Source organism: Nicotiana tomentosiformis, chromosome 7, assembly GCF_000390325.3.
Source record: "Nicotiana tomentosiformis chromosome 7, ASM39032v3, whole genome shotgun sequence".
NCBI lineage: Eukaryota > Viridiplantae > Streptophyta > Magnoliopsida > Solanales > Solanaceae > Nicotiana > Nicotiana tomentosiformis.
This window is the reverse complement of record NC_090818.1, coordinates 97,217,809-97,231,059: the sequence shown is the minus strand read 5'-3', so window position 1 is coordinate 97,231,059 and position 13,251 is coordinate 97,217,809. Positions and strand designations below refer to the sequence as shown.

Sequence of the window (13,251 nt, the reverse complement as noted above, 5' to 3'; positions counted from 1 at the left end):
CAGAAATTTAGAATCCGAAGTCAAAATCTCGCACGATAAGGAATCAAAGAAGTGAAACTTTTCCAAATAGTTCCATAGCCTCCCGAAGATAAGTACAGACGTCTCGGTATCGATCCACGAGACACTACTAAACCTGTTTGTGACTCATAACACCTATGAACCTAGTGCTCTGATATCAACTTGTTACAACCCTTATTTCCCTCCGTAGGATGTCGTGATGGCACCTAGTCTCTAAGACTAGGTAAGCCTAACAATTTGCGGAATAACTGAATAATAACTGAACTCCAATCTCAACACATGATATATAAATAACATCTGCAATTTAATAATTACAACTCCCAAAACTCGGTAGAAATAAGTCACAAGTTTCTAAGAGAAAATATTAAGTATCTCTATACATCAAAGTCTAAAAAGAATAAGGGAAGCAACATCATGAGGATAGAGGGGGACTCCGAGGTCTATGGATGCTGGCAGATATACCTTGAAGTTTCCACGTGCGGTCCAACTCATTGGTATCTGGTCTGGTAGGAAGAACCTGGATCTGCACAAAAAAGGTACAGAAGTGTAGTATGAGTACACCACAACGGTACCCAGTAAGTGCCAAACCTAACCTCGGTAGAGTAGTGACGAGGTCAGGTCAGAGCTCTACTGGTTTAAAAGATAAGCAAGACAAAAGATATAATAATATTTTGAAATGACTGAGAATTTAACAATGAGAAGTTTTAGAAAATAACAGCATAGCAAATAGAGCTAAACAACAGGGGCGCTCCCGAGGTACCGCCTCGTAGTCCCAAATGTAAATATACACGATAGGGGGATCTCCCGAGGTACCGCCTCATATTCCCAAAGTAAATATGCAAGACAGGGGGATCTCCCGAGGAACCGACTCGTAGTCCCAAAGTAAATATGCAAGACAGGGGGATCTCCCGAGAAATCGCCTTATAGTCCCAAAGTAAATATGCAAGACATGGGGGATCTCCCGAGGTACCGCCTCGTAGTACCAAAGTAAATATACAAGACAGGGGGATCTCCCGAGTAAACGCCTCGTAGTCCCAAAGTAAATATGCAGCAGATAACCGAACCGAATGAACAACAAATTTACCGCAAGAAATCATACAGTTAAAGATTTAATTCAAATCAAGGGAAGCAGGTAATTCAACTAAGCATGTTGCACAAATTGCAAGTAAGAGTTAAGGCACATAGACATGCGATACTAGGCTAATCATGATCACTACATATGCTAAGGCAACTCAGTTAAGGAATTTAAAAGAAGACAACTCGGCGAGAATCGAAATTTCCACATTTAGCCCGTATACGCACTCGTCACCTCGCGTACACGGTGCTCACATATCACAAATTGTTACAACAATACCAAATCCTAAGAGGATTTCCCCCACACAAGGTTAGACAAGTCACTTACCTCAAATCTCACTCAATCAATCGATAAGGATGTCTTTCCATCGATTTTTCCGACTCTGAATGGTTCAAATCTAGCCAAAAATAATTATATATCATGAATGCAACTACAATAAACTAATTTAAATAATGAAACTACGACTTTAGCATAAAATTAAAAATTCGACCCAAAAAGTCGACCCGGTCCCACGTCTCGGAATCAGGTAAAAATCACAAAATACAAACTCCTATTCGATATCGAGTTCACCCATACCAAAATTATCAAAATCCGATACCAAGTCGCCACTCAAAACGCCAAATTAAACTCTCCAAATCCCTAACCTCAAACTCCCAAATTCCACCCTAAATACACATTAACTAGGTGGAAAAATCGGTGGGAAAACAAGATTATTGCTCAAAAATAAGCATAAGGGACTTACTGCAAGAAATCCCTCAAAAATGCTCTCACAAATCGCCAAACCTGAGCTCAAAATGTCCAATAATGATAAAAATCCCGAACCCTTGAATTAATAGAGTCAGCCCAGTGTTTTCGCTTCTACGGATTATTTGACCGCATTTGCGGTCCCGCTTTTGCAGAAAATGCACCACTTCTGCAGTTTTGCCCAGGCTGCCTTGCCTCCGCATCTGCGATCTCCTATCCTCTTCTGCGGACTTGCTTCTGCGAGAAGCAGTCCGCTTATGCGACTACATCGCACCTACGACCTCCTTGTCCGCATCTGCGGTCTCGCAGATGCGGAATTTTTCTTGCATCTGCAACCTTTACCCATACTGCTCCAGCCCGCTTCTGTGCCTAAATGCCTGCTTCTACGGGCTCGCACCTGCGGTCAATCTTGTGCAGGTGCGATTACACCAGAACTGGTGCCTTCAGCCATTCTCCCAAGTCCAAATTTGATCTGTTAACCATCTGGAATCCACCCGAGTCCCCTGGACCTCGACCAAACTTACCAACAAGTCCTAAAATATCATACAAACTTAGGCGAGCTTTAGATCACATCAAACAACGCTAAAAATACGAATTGCATATCGATTCAAGCCTAATGAACTTTAAAACTTCAAACTTCTACATCCGACGCCGAATCCTATCAAATCAAGTCCGATTGACCTCAAACTTTGCACACAAGTCATAATTGACATTACGGACCTACTCCAACTTTCAAAGTCGAAATCTGACCCCGATATCAAAATGTCCACTTCCGGTCAAATTTTTTCAAAAATCATCAAATTTTCCAACTTTCACCAATTGATGCTAAAATGACCTACGGACCTCCAATTCAATATCCGAACACGCTCCTAAAACCAAAATCGCCCTACGGAGCTATAGAAACCGTCAAAACCCCATTCCGAAGTCGTCTTCATACAATTCAAATTACAGTCGATTCCTAGAACTTAAACTCCCAACTGAGGGACTATGTGTCCCATTTCACACCAAAACCAAAAATAAATCCTCCCGGCATGTCACAAAACCCAAAAATAAAATAGAGGGAGCAACAAATAGGGGTTCGAGGCTAGTACTCTGAAAACGACCGGCCGGGTCGTTACATTTTTTGTGTGTGTATATATATATATATATATATATATATATATATATATATATATATATACATATATACATATATATGTATATGTAGATATTGTAAATAATAAATAATCTAACAATAATACCGACCAAAATTGGTCGGTAAATTATATATATATATAATTTTTGTTATATTAAAAAACCAATTACCCTTGGGCGGGAAAAGAAAATTTCAAATTTGCGATCGATTTCGGTCGATATACTTGAAGTTTTTTAATTAAAACTTATTTTGGTAGATAATATGTAAGTATGACCAGGTCTTGGTCATATATATGTATATGTATATGTAGATATTGTAAATAACAAATAATCTAACAATAATACCGACCAAAATTGTTCGGTAAATTATATATATATAATTTTTGTTATATTAAAAAACCAATTGCCCCTGGGCGGGAAAAGAAAATTTTAAATTTTCGATCGATTTCGGTCGGTATACTTGAAATTTTTTAATTAAAACTTATTTTAGTAGATAATATACAAGTATGACCAGGTCTTGGTCAAAGATTGACCAATTTCCGACCGACATCGGTCGGAATTTTTATGTGTCAGACGTAGCTGTGTTTCTTTGTTGTGGGATCACTATTTCCGACCGATAGTGGTCGGTATCTTTGTGAGAAATATTTTCTTTGACTTTTGCGATCAATTTACCTATTTTTCGACCGATTTCGGTCGGTATTCTGTGGACGGGTTTTGCTAGTGTTCTAGTAGTGTTTCTCCAATACACATGAATTGTATATCTTTTTTTGTGTGAATATTGTTTGCTAATCTTGAATAGGAGTTTTGTTTACTCAATGTGAACTCTCATCGAAAATACTACATGATTCCTTTGTCCTAGTGTATTCATCAATCGCGTCCTACGACTATCTATATGTCTTCAATTCAATGATAATTTTCCTTTTGTCTTTTTACTTTTGGTTTCGATTTCTTACCATGTTCTCTTCTAACAAGTTCATAACATTTTATGTGTTTGATTACTCAATGATGCTAATTTTACTTGATTATAATTTAATTGACATGGTTGTTATTCAACGTGCGCCTCAAGTATTTAGTTAATCGACTTACAATCTTCACTTATAGTCATAATGAAGTGATTTGATGATTTGCTTGCATTTTATGATTACAATGCACTTTGGTTCTTTGCGGAACTATTTTACTGATCGGTTGAATTTGGTCTTGGCTACAGAACAAGCAAAATCTGAAGGTTATGAAGTAGAGGTATTTGTTGTGATGATAATTTCTAGATTTTGTTTTTTGTGTTGTTGTTATAGTATCATTATAACTTTTATTATGATGATTATTCTAATAGACATTTAATTATTCAAAAGTTGAAAGATAGTGTACACACTAACATCATATGCATAATATCTTGTCACCATATGACATTGGGAGGTTTTACTCGGTAATGAAGTTAGTATTTCGCTTAAGTTAATCGGCTGTTGGCAAATATTGATTTTTGTTGGCAAATATTGATTTTTGCTTGGAACGAACATTTAAAGTTTGTCATTTACGAACTTTCATCTGAAATTTTTTGCTATCTTCCTTGTAATATTAGACCCAAGTAAATTTGTTTGGTACTGTTTTAACAGATTATCGGTGTATTAGTCCGTAATTAGAAAACCCCAAGAAGTGGAGATGGCTACTATTATCGTTATCTTACTGGCATATGAGCAGGTAGCTTTTAAGATTGTTTCACAATATACATGTTTTTCTTATAATATGTATAATATGATCTAATGGTAAATGTTTATGTATAGGATTCATAATACAGGTTTAATGTCAACATCACAGACATTATAAATAAATATGAGCACGATATTCTTCTTGCATAACGGTTACAGTTGATCCTTATGTACAACAAACTATAACAGTGAAACGTAGAAAAAAATGCTACAATATTAAAGATCTTTCTCTTCAAATTTAATAGGCTCAGATAATATATAATCATCCCGACTTCGACAAACAAGTATAATGAACCACATTAATTATTTATACATTATTCTTTTATTTATAATTATTTGATAAAAGCTTAATTTTAATATGTTGATATTATTTTATAAAATCATATAATATATGATTGGGCATACACGTGCAATACACGTGACAAGAGATTAGTAGTTATAAAATGAAAGTCCACGTTAGAAAAGTCACTCCCTACATTTAAAATAAATATAGAATAATATTCTCTACATTTCAAAATGAATAATATTTTTTTTATCTTTAGTTAATATGTCAGGATAAGTACGTATTCTGTTAGTTTTCTAAAACAAAGTAAAAAAAAAAGGATCCTAAAAGAGAGGAAGAGTGTGTTTCACGCATTTAATTGTTTTTAGGAATACGAAACGTATTAATTATTTTATTTTTTGGATAGAGACTAGAAAAGAGGAAATGTTTCGCAAAATATATGTCAAATCGACGCATTTTGTACATTAAACTTGTACCCATGCATTAAAGTGAATATTCGTTGACTAGTTTATAAGTTGAGTTAGTTTGAATTGTTTGAAATAACAGTCTGCTATTGAAGTTTACGTGGTCCAATATAATCCAAGAGGAATAATGATTAATACCATCTAGGGGTAGGCGTAAATATAGAGAAAAAGAGGAGGGAATGAACCATGATCATTTACAATATTGAAATTAAAAAAATATTCTTTTTAGATCTCTTACGGGTAAAAGATAAATCTCTTATATATAAAAGATAGATCTCTTATGTGTAAAAATAAATTTCTCACGTATAAAAAAAAAAAGATAGGGTCATAAAAGTAAAAACAAGTTTGTAGAGACCCACAATAATTCTATTTGAGATAGAGATGAGCCTTTCATATAAAATGCCAAATACTGAAATATACAGACGTATCAATAGCCTACTGCTATCTCTATCCGGCTATAATTGTATAGGGTAAATTGGTTTATATTAAATGCTCGCATGATTGCATGACACGTGGAATCAGAGGCAGACGTAAGACGAATCGAGTGGAAACCAAGACCGAGGACAACAACTTCGGTTGATACCGGGTAGGTCCCGAAGGGAATGCAGTCAACGGAAGCAAACGAATATTTTTCACCAGATGGCATTTAATGAAGAATATTCCTCAGTATTAAATATACAGCCATTGCAGAGAATTTTGGCATTCTTGGTATGCCGATACATATTCATCAATGGCCCCTTTTATGGTCATTTAAGAGGGGTTTGATCCTAGGATCTAGTTCCATAGGTATAACTATAAATAGTGGCTTCAACAATCATTGTAAGAGGGATAATCTCTGGCAAAACTTATGCTATATTTTATTCTCAAGCTAAATAATACAACTTTACTTTCTATCTAATATTGTTCTTATCGCTGTCTTTGGAAGCATTGCTCGCGGATCTAGGCTTGCCATTTCCATTGATTTCAATGCTAAGTCTTATTTTTAATTTAATTTATTTATCATTTTGGGATCGAATCAGTTCGCTTGTCTATAAACCACGCAACAAATTCAACTGTACCATTTTACAGGTAAAAGGTTTGGCGCCCTCCGAGGGGCTTAGACAGCTGTGTAATTGAGTTGATCTTTGCATCTATTACTAACTAGTTTGATTCTTTGTTTCATAGCAAAAATCAAAAAAATAGAATCTAATGATATAAACATCACACACAACGTTGAGGCACATGAAAATCTGCCTCAACATGAGGATTCAATTGGTGAAACCCGCAACAAGGGGGACGTAGCATCTCCGGTCCATGGCGGGAAATATCCCCGACATGTGAGGGAGAAAACTCATGATGACGCTGAGGACGAGCACGTTGCAGAAATAGTAAGGATCTTAAGAGAGCAGCAAAAGGTCATCATGGGCCATCTCTCAAGGCAACACCAGGTCATGACAGAACTAAAGGAGGCATTATCAGGTGCTTCCAACAACGTGAATGGAAGAGGTCATGTTCCTCCCGGCGCTCCTGCAAATCAAACAGCTCAAAGAGTTGATAACAACTCCCTGAGGGAGAGGTCGGCTTCGACGGAGCTGAGGGGATCGGCAGCGAATCCTGTAACGACAACAGCAATGATCCCTTCAAAACCGAACTCATGAGATTCATGAGAAAAATGAACGAGCAGATGGATCAGAACGCGAAAGAGTTCCACGTTCGAATGGACCAAATTTCGGGCGCACCACTAGTGTTGAAGGGCCCGGACTCGAAGTAGTACAACTAATTGTCGTTCAAACCGAGCGCAACACCAGAACTTATTCTGAAATGGTTCAAAATGCTAGACATACTGAAGTATGATGGGACTTCAGATCCTCAGGAGCACATCACAACTTATACAATGGCAGTGAAAGAAAACGACTTGGCCCAACATGAGATTGAGTCGGTCCTGCTGAAGAAATTCGGAGAAACCCTCACAAAGGGGGCCTTGACATGGTATTAACTCCTACCTGAACACTCAATAGATTCCTTTGATATGTTCGCAGATTCTTTCATCAAGGCCCATGCTGGGGCCAGGAAGGTCCAGGCCCGGAAGGCGAACATATTCAGAATTTCGCAAGGAGAGTCTGAATTGCTGCGTGAGTTCGTGGTCAGGTTCCAGAAAGAAAGGATGTTGTTACCGGCCGTGTAAGATGAATGGGCAGCTGAGGCATTTACTAAGGGTTAGAACCCGTGAAGCTCTGACGCCTCCCGAGAATTGAAATAAAGCCTGCTAGAGTTCCAAGTAACCACATGGGCGGATGTCCATAACCGTTATGAACCAAATAGAAGATGATCAACTCGGGTTCTTGACATCGACCAAGGGTCGGGATGGATAAAAGCACAAAGATAAATCCAAAGATGACTTTAATGCAGACCGGCGATCTTCTAAGGGCCAATTCTTTCCATAAAAGAGATCTGAAGGACGCAACAACAAAGGGTTCCAGTCCACAGATATATTCACCCCAGATAGAAGAACTGACCGCGGCCGAAAAAACAAGCCGTTATAGGACAAAGAGGTATCGGGTTCCTGGGATTCCTCATATCCCAGGTTGTCAAATTATAAGTTCAATATCAGATTAGTGGAGCTGGTATCGACAATGAGAAACATCAATGAAGTACGATTCCCGAGACCGATCAGATCCAATCCCAGCTAGAGGGATCGCAACTTATAGTGCGAATATCATGGAACTCATATTCATAGAACTGGGGATTGCCGACATCTATGCGAGGAGGTGGCAATATTACTAAAGAACGACCATCTCAGGGAGTTCTTAAGCGACCGGGCCAAGAATAATTACGGTCGCAGCCGAGACAACGTAAAACCCTTAAAGATAGGGGAAGACCCTCCTCGACTAACTATCAACATGATTTTCGGGGGGAATGAGATCAACGATGTAACTTTCTCGGCAGCCAAGAAGACAAAGGTATCGGTGACTCATAGTAAGACACTCCGAGAAGTCGCCGAAGACGTTATCACTTTCACGGAAGAAGACATCGATGGACTTCTTTTGTCGTACAATGATGCCCTGGTAATTTCTCTTAACGTTCTAGATTTCAAGATTAAACATGTTTTTGTTTACCCAGGAAGTTCAGCCAACATCATTCAATGGAGAGTGCAGGAACAACCCTAACTAACTAGAAGCATCATTCCGGCAACAAAGCTCCTCGCCGGGTTCAACTTAGTGAGTGTGACAACATGAGGGGAGATCTTGCTGCCCACGAATGCCGAAGGGGTCAAGAAGACCACCTTATTTGAAGTGGTGGACGATGACAAAGGCTACAACATAATTCTCGGTAGACCATGGTTACATGAGATGAAGGACGTACCATCAACATATCACCAACTGCTGAAATTCCAGACTCCAGAGGGAATAACAAATAAGAGGAGATCAACCGGCAGCAAGGGAAATGAACGTGATATCGGTATCCAGTAGAAAAGGCAAACAACTCAACACATAGCAATTACAGGAACTGACGTCTACTCCCGAACTAAGCGAAGATGACAAAGGGGAGGAGTCATCAGAATCCCACCAGGTACCAAGATATTTTTAGGTACCGAAAGAGACAAACGCGACCAAGTCCATGGCAGAACAACTCGAACAAGTAGCTTTGTTCAAAAAATACATGGAGAGAAAATTTCACTTGGGGATAGGACTCAACCCCGAGCTCAGGTCAGGATTTATTAATTTCCTTAAAACTAACGTTGATTGGTTCGCATGGTCGCTATGACAGGTATCCCACTAGAGGTGGTCGTGCACAAGCTAAGCTTGGACCCAAGCGTCCCACCGGTAAGGAAAACAAAGTGGTCAGAAATATGTTTGTTAAAGAAGCAGTAACTCGGTTACTTGACATCGGTTCAATCTGGGAGGAAAAGTATCCCTACTAGCTAGCTAATGTGGTTGTAGTTCCGGAAAAAAATAACAAATTTAGAATGTAAGGCCCCAAAAATATTTTACCCAAAACCCGGGGTTTCGTGATGCCGAGGTAGACTTATGCGTTAATGATTATAGAGATTATTTGCGGCTCGCAAACTCGTCGCGATTCGAACTTTTTGGGTTGAACGGTGTGTTGAGAGTTGAAGAAATATTTTGGAAGTGCAGGGCATTTCTGCGGTCTGTTGAAGTAACTAAAGGAGCAGCTAAAGGACTTGTTAGAAAAAGGTTTCATCCGGCCGAGTGTGTCTCCTTGGGGCGCACCGGTCCTTTTTGTAAGGAAGAAAGATGGGTCACTGAGAATGTGCATTGACTATCGGCAGCTTAACAAGGTCACGATCAAGAATAAGTACCCGCTTCCAAGGATAGATGACCTGTTTGACCAATTACAGGGTGGTAAGTACTTCTCCAAGATTGATTTAAGATCCGAGTATCACCAATTGAAGATCGGGGAGCAAGATATTTCGAGAACAGCTTTCAGAACCCGGTATGGGCACTTTGAATTTCTGGTAATGTCTTTTGGGCTAACAAATGCCCCGGCATCTTTCATGGATCTTATGAACCGATTTTTCAAGTTTTTCCTAGACTCTTTTATGATAGTGTTTATTGACGATATCATTGTATATTCACGCAGTCGATAGGACTATGTCGATCATCTCAGGGCAGTTTTGCAATCCCTATATTAGCACCAGTTGTATGTACTGTTTTCGAAATGTAAATTTTGGCTTGAATCTGTTGCGTTCTTGGGTCATGTCGTCTCCAGAGAAGGAATTGAGGTTGATCCTCAGAAGATTGCAGCTATGAAGAATTGGCCTAGACCTATTACCCCAACTGAGATTCGCATTTTCTAGGGCTTAGGTGGATATTACAGGAAGTTTGTGGAGGGGTTTTCTACTTTTGCCTCTCCGTTGACTAAATTGATGCAGAAGGCGGTTAAGTTCCAATGGTCAGATGCTTGTGATAGGAGCTTCCAAGAATTAAAATCAAGATTAACTATGGCACCGGTGTTGACCTATCAGAGGGTACAAATGGGTTTGTGGTATATTGTGATACTTCACGATTCGGACTTGGGTTTGTATTAATGCAACATGGCAAGGTGATAGCTTATGCTTCTAGGCAACTCAAGAATCATGAAAAGAACTATCCAACACATGACTTAGAGCTTGTGGCGGTGGTATTTGCATTGAAGACTAAGCGTCATTATCTGTATGGGGTCTATGTGGATATATGCACGGACCATAAGAGCCTTCAATACATTTTCAAACATAAGGAATTGAATCTAGGGCAGAGAAGATGGCTTGAGTTACTCAAAGATTACAACATCGATATTCTGTATCATCCAGGGAAGGCTAACATTGTGGCAGATGCTCTTAGCCGGAAATCTATGGGCAGTTTGGCTCACTTGGAAGCATATCAAAGGTCGTTGGCCAAGGAGGTTCACCGGTTGGCTGGTTTGGGAGTCCGCCTTGCGGACCCTAGTAAAGGAGGAGTGATTGTGCAAAATAGGGCTAAATCATCTCTTGTTGTGGAAGTCAAGAAAAAGCAATACAATGACCCATTATTGGTACAATTGAAGGAGGGAATTCGGAAACATAAAACCATGGCCATTTCTCTTGGCATGGATGATGGTACACTAAGGTACCAAGGGCGACTATGTGTTCCAAATATGAATGGTCTCCGGGAAAGAATCATGACCGAGGCTCACACTTCTAGGTATTATGTACTACCCCGCTCTACAAAGATGTACCATGATCTTAAGAAAGTCTACTGGTGGAATGATATGAAGAGGAATGTAGCGGACTTTGTGGCAAGATGTCCCAATTGTCAGCAAGTGAAGGCCGAACACCAAAGGCCCGGTGGGTTGACACAGAACATAGAAATTCCGATGTGGAAATAGGAAATGATCAATATGGACTTTGTGATAGGACTACCTCGCAAGTTCGACTCGATTTGGGTGATTGTGGATCGACTCACAAAATCAGCTCACTTCTTACCTATTAAGGCTACCGACATAGCGGAACAGTATGCTCAGTTGTACATCAAGGAAATAGTCAGGTTGCATGGCACTCCAGTTTTTATTATCTCAAATCGGGGGGCACAGTTCACGGCTAATTTATGGAAGACATTTCAGCAAGGTTTGGGTACTCATGTGAATCTTAGTACAACTTTTCACCTGCAGACAGATGGGCTGACAGAGCGGACAATTCAGACGCTTGAGGATATGTTGCGAGCATGTGTTCTTGACTTTAGGGTTAGGTGGGATGATCATTTGCCGCTCATAGAATTTTCCTAGAATAACAGTTATCATGCTAGTATCTAGATGGAACCGTTCAAGGCTTTATATGGTAGGAGATGTAGATCTCCCATTGGGTGGTTTGAGATTGGGGAAGCAGAATTGATAGGGCCGGACCTCGTGCATCAGGCTATGGAAAAGGTTAAGATCATTACAGAACGGTTAAAAACCGTTCAGAGTCGTCAAAAGTCCTATTCGGATGTGCGTCACATAGATTTGGAGCTCAAAGAAGATAATTGGGTATTCTTGAAGGTTTCCCCTATGAAGTGTGTAATGCGGTTTGGTAATAAAGGGAAATTGAGTCTGAGGTATGTCGGACCATATAGAATCATTCAGAGGATTGGCCAGGTGGCTTACAGGCTAGAACTATCTCTAGAGATATCTTTAGTACACCCGGTGTTTCATGTATCCATGTTGAAGAAGGTGGTTGGAGATCCGTCTCTTATTGTTCCGGTTAAGACTATTGAGGTTAATGAAGAATTGACGTATGAAGAAATTCCAATTGCCATTCTTGATAGGCAAGTTTTAAAGTTGAGGAACAAAGAAATTGCCTCCATGAAAGTGTTATGGCAAAGCCAACGGGTCGAAGAGGCCACCTGGGAAGCTGAGGAAGAGATGAAGAAGAAGTATCCTAATTTATTTGAATAGCCATGTAATTGTGTCCATGATGTTGAAAGCTAACTTTCTATAAACTATGTTTCCCCTGTACGGCTTATGTTGAGGTTGCTTCTCCTTGGCAATGTAATGTTTAATGGCATTGTAGCCGGTGTTGTTTCCCTGTTGTTTTATATCGTTATGTTGTGGTTATGTTGTTAGGACTGGTTTTGGGATTCTCTGGCAGGTGGATAGGCCCCAATTATAGGGGAGACTCTGCCGAAATTTATGGAAATCTAGGGAGTTAGTCAAATATTTGGAACTGCTGGTGTGTGTTATAGCAGCTGAGTCACATTGGGTGCTAATGGTGAATTTTGACCCTCATTCAAGGACGAATGACCCTAAGCAGGGGAGGATGTAAGGCCCAAAAAAAATTCACCCAAAACTCCGGGTTTCGTGATACCGAGGTAGACTTATGCGTTGATGATTGTAGAGATTCTTTGTGGCTGGCAAGCTCGCCGCGATTCGGAATTTTAGGGTTGAATAGTGCGTTGGGGAGTTGAAGAAATTTTTTGGAAGTGCAAGGCATTTCTGCGGTCGCAGAACTAATCTGTGGACCGCAGATCTACCGCAGACTGAAGCAAAAATCTGGGCAAATTTTCGGACCATTATGCGGTCCAGTATGCGGCCGCATAATCATTTCGCATGCCACATAACCCATCGCAGATCCAATATAAAAATTTCCGTAGGGGAGTTCTGCGGCACATTATGCGACTGCAGACTAGTCGCAGAGTGAGGCAGAAGTGCCCAGTTTCGGAGGGCCATTGTGCAGTCCATTTTGTAGACTACAGAAGCATTATTCGGTCGCATATGCAACCGTAGATTTGTGTCGGGGCTTCATTTTTCTAATCTCTTTTACCCGACCCTATTTTGGTTAAAAGCCCTTGGGGCTCATTTTGAAGGCAAAAACCTGTCATTTTAGAGAGAAGAGGGGAG

At 39.8% G+C, this 13,251-nt stretch overlaps 2 protein-coding genes across 2 annotated transcripts; both read left to right on the top strand.

The window, feature by feature from the left end:
• Positions 1-8,300: 8,300 nt before the first annotated feature.
• On the top strand, positions 8,301-11,661 carry LOC138896065 (uncharacterized). Its single transcript, XM_070180844.1, has 6 exons — positions 8,301-8,465; positions 9,692-9,877; positions 10,003-10,062; positions 10,220-10,407; positions 10,761-11,160; positions 11,266-11,661. Exons 1-6 carry the CDS (start codon positions 8,301-8,303, stop codon positions 11,659-11,661), a joined length of 1,395 nt encoding a protein of 464 aa, XP_070036945.1.
• Positions 11,662-11,688: 27 nt separating this feature from the next.
• Positions 11,689-12,309, top strand: LOC138896064 (uncharacterized). The gene has a single exon (XM_070180843.1). The coding sequence runs from the start codon at positions 11,689-11,691 to the stop codon at positions 12,307-12,309; it is 621 nt and encodes a 206-aa protein (XP_070036944.1).
• The last annotated feature ends 942 nt before the right edge of the window (positions 12,310-13,251 follow it).

Excerpts from the sequence above, each read along its gene's own strand:
- LOC138896064 (XM_070180843.1), top strand. The coding sequence starts at position 11,689 with ATGGAACCGTTCAAGGCTTTATATGGTAGGAGATGTAGATCTCCCATT.
- LOC138896065 (XM_070180844.1), top strand. The coding sequence starts at position 8,301 with ATGATTTTCGGGGGGAATGAGATCAACGATGTAACTTTCTCGGCAGCC. Across the intron at positions 8,466-9,691 it reads TGTCGTACAATGATGCCCTG|CTTAACAAGGTCACGATCAA; the intron begins GTAATTTCTCTT and ends GACTATCGGCAG. Across the intron at positions 11,161-11,265 it reads GGAATGATATGAAGAGGAAT|GAAATGATCAATATGGACTT; the intron begins GTAGCGGACTTT and ends ATGTGGAAATAG.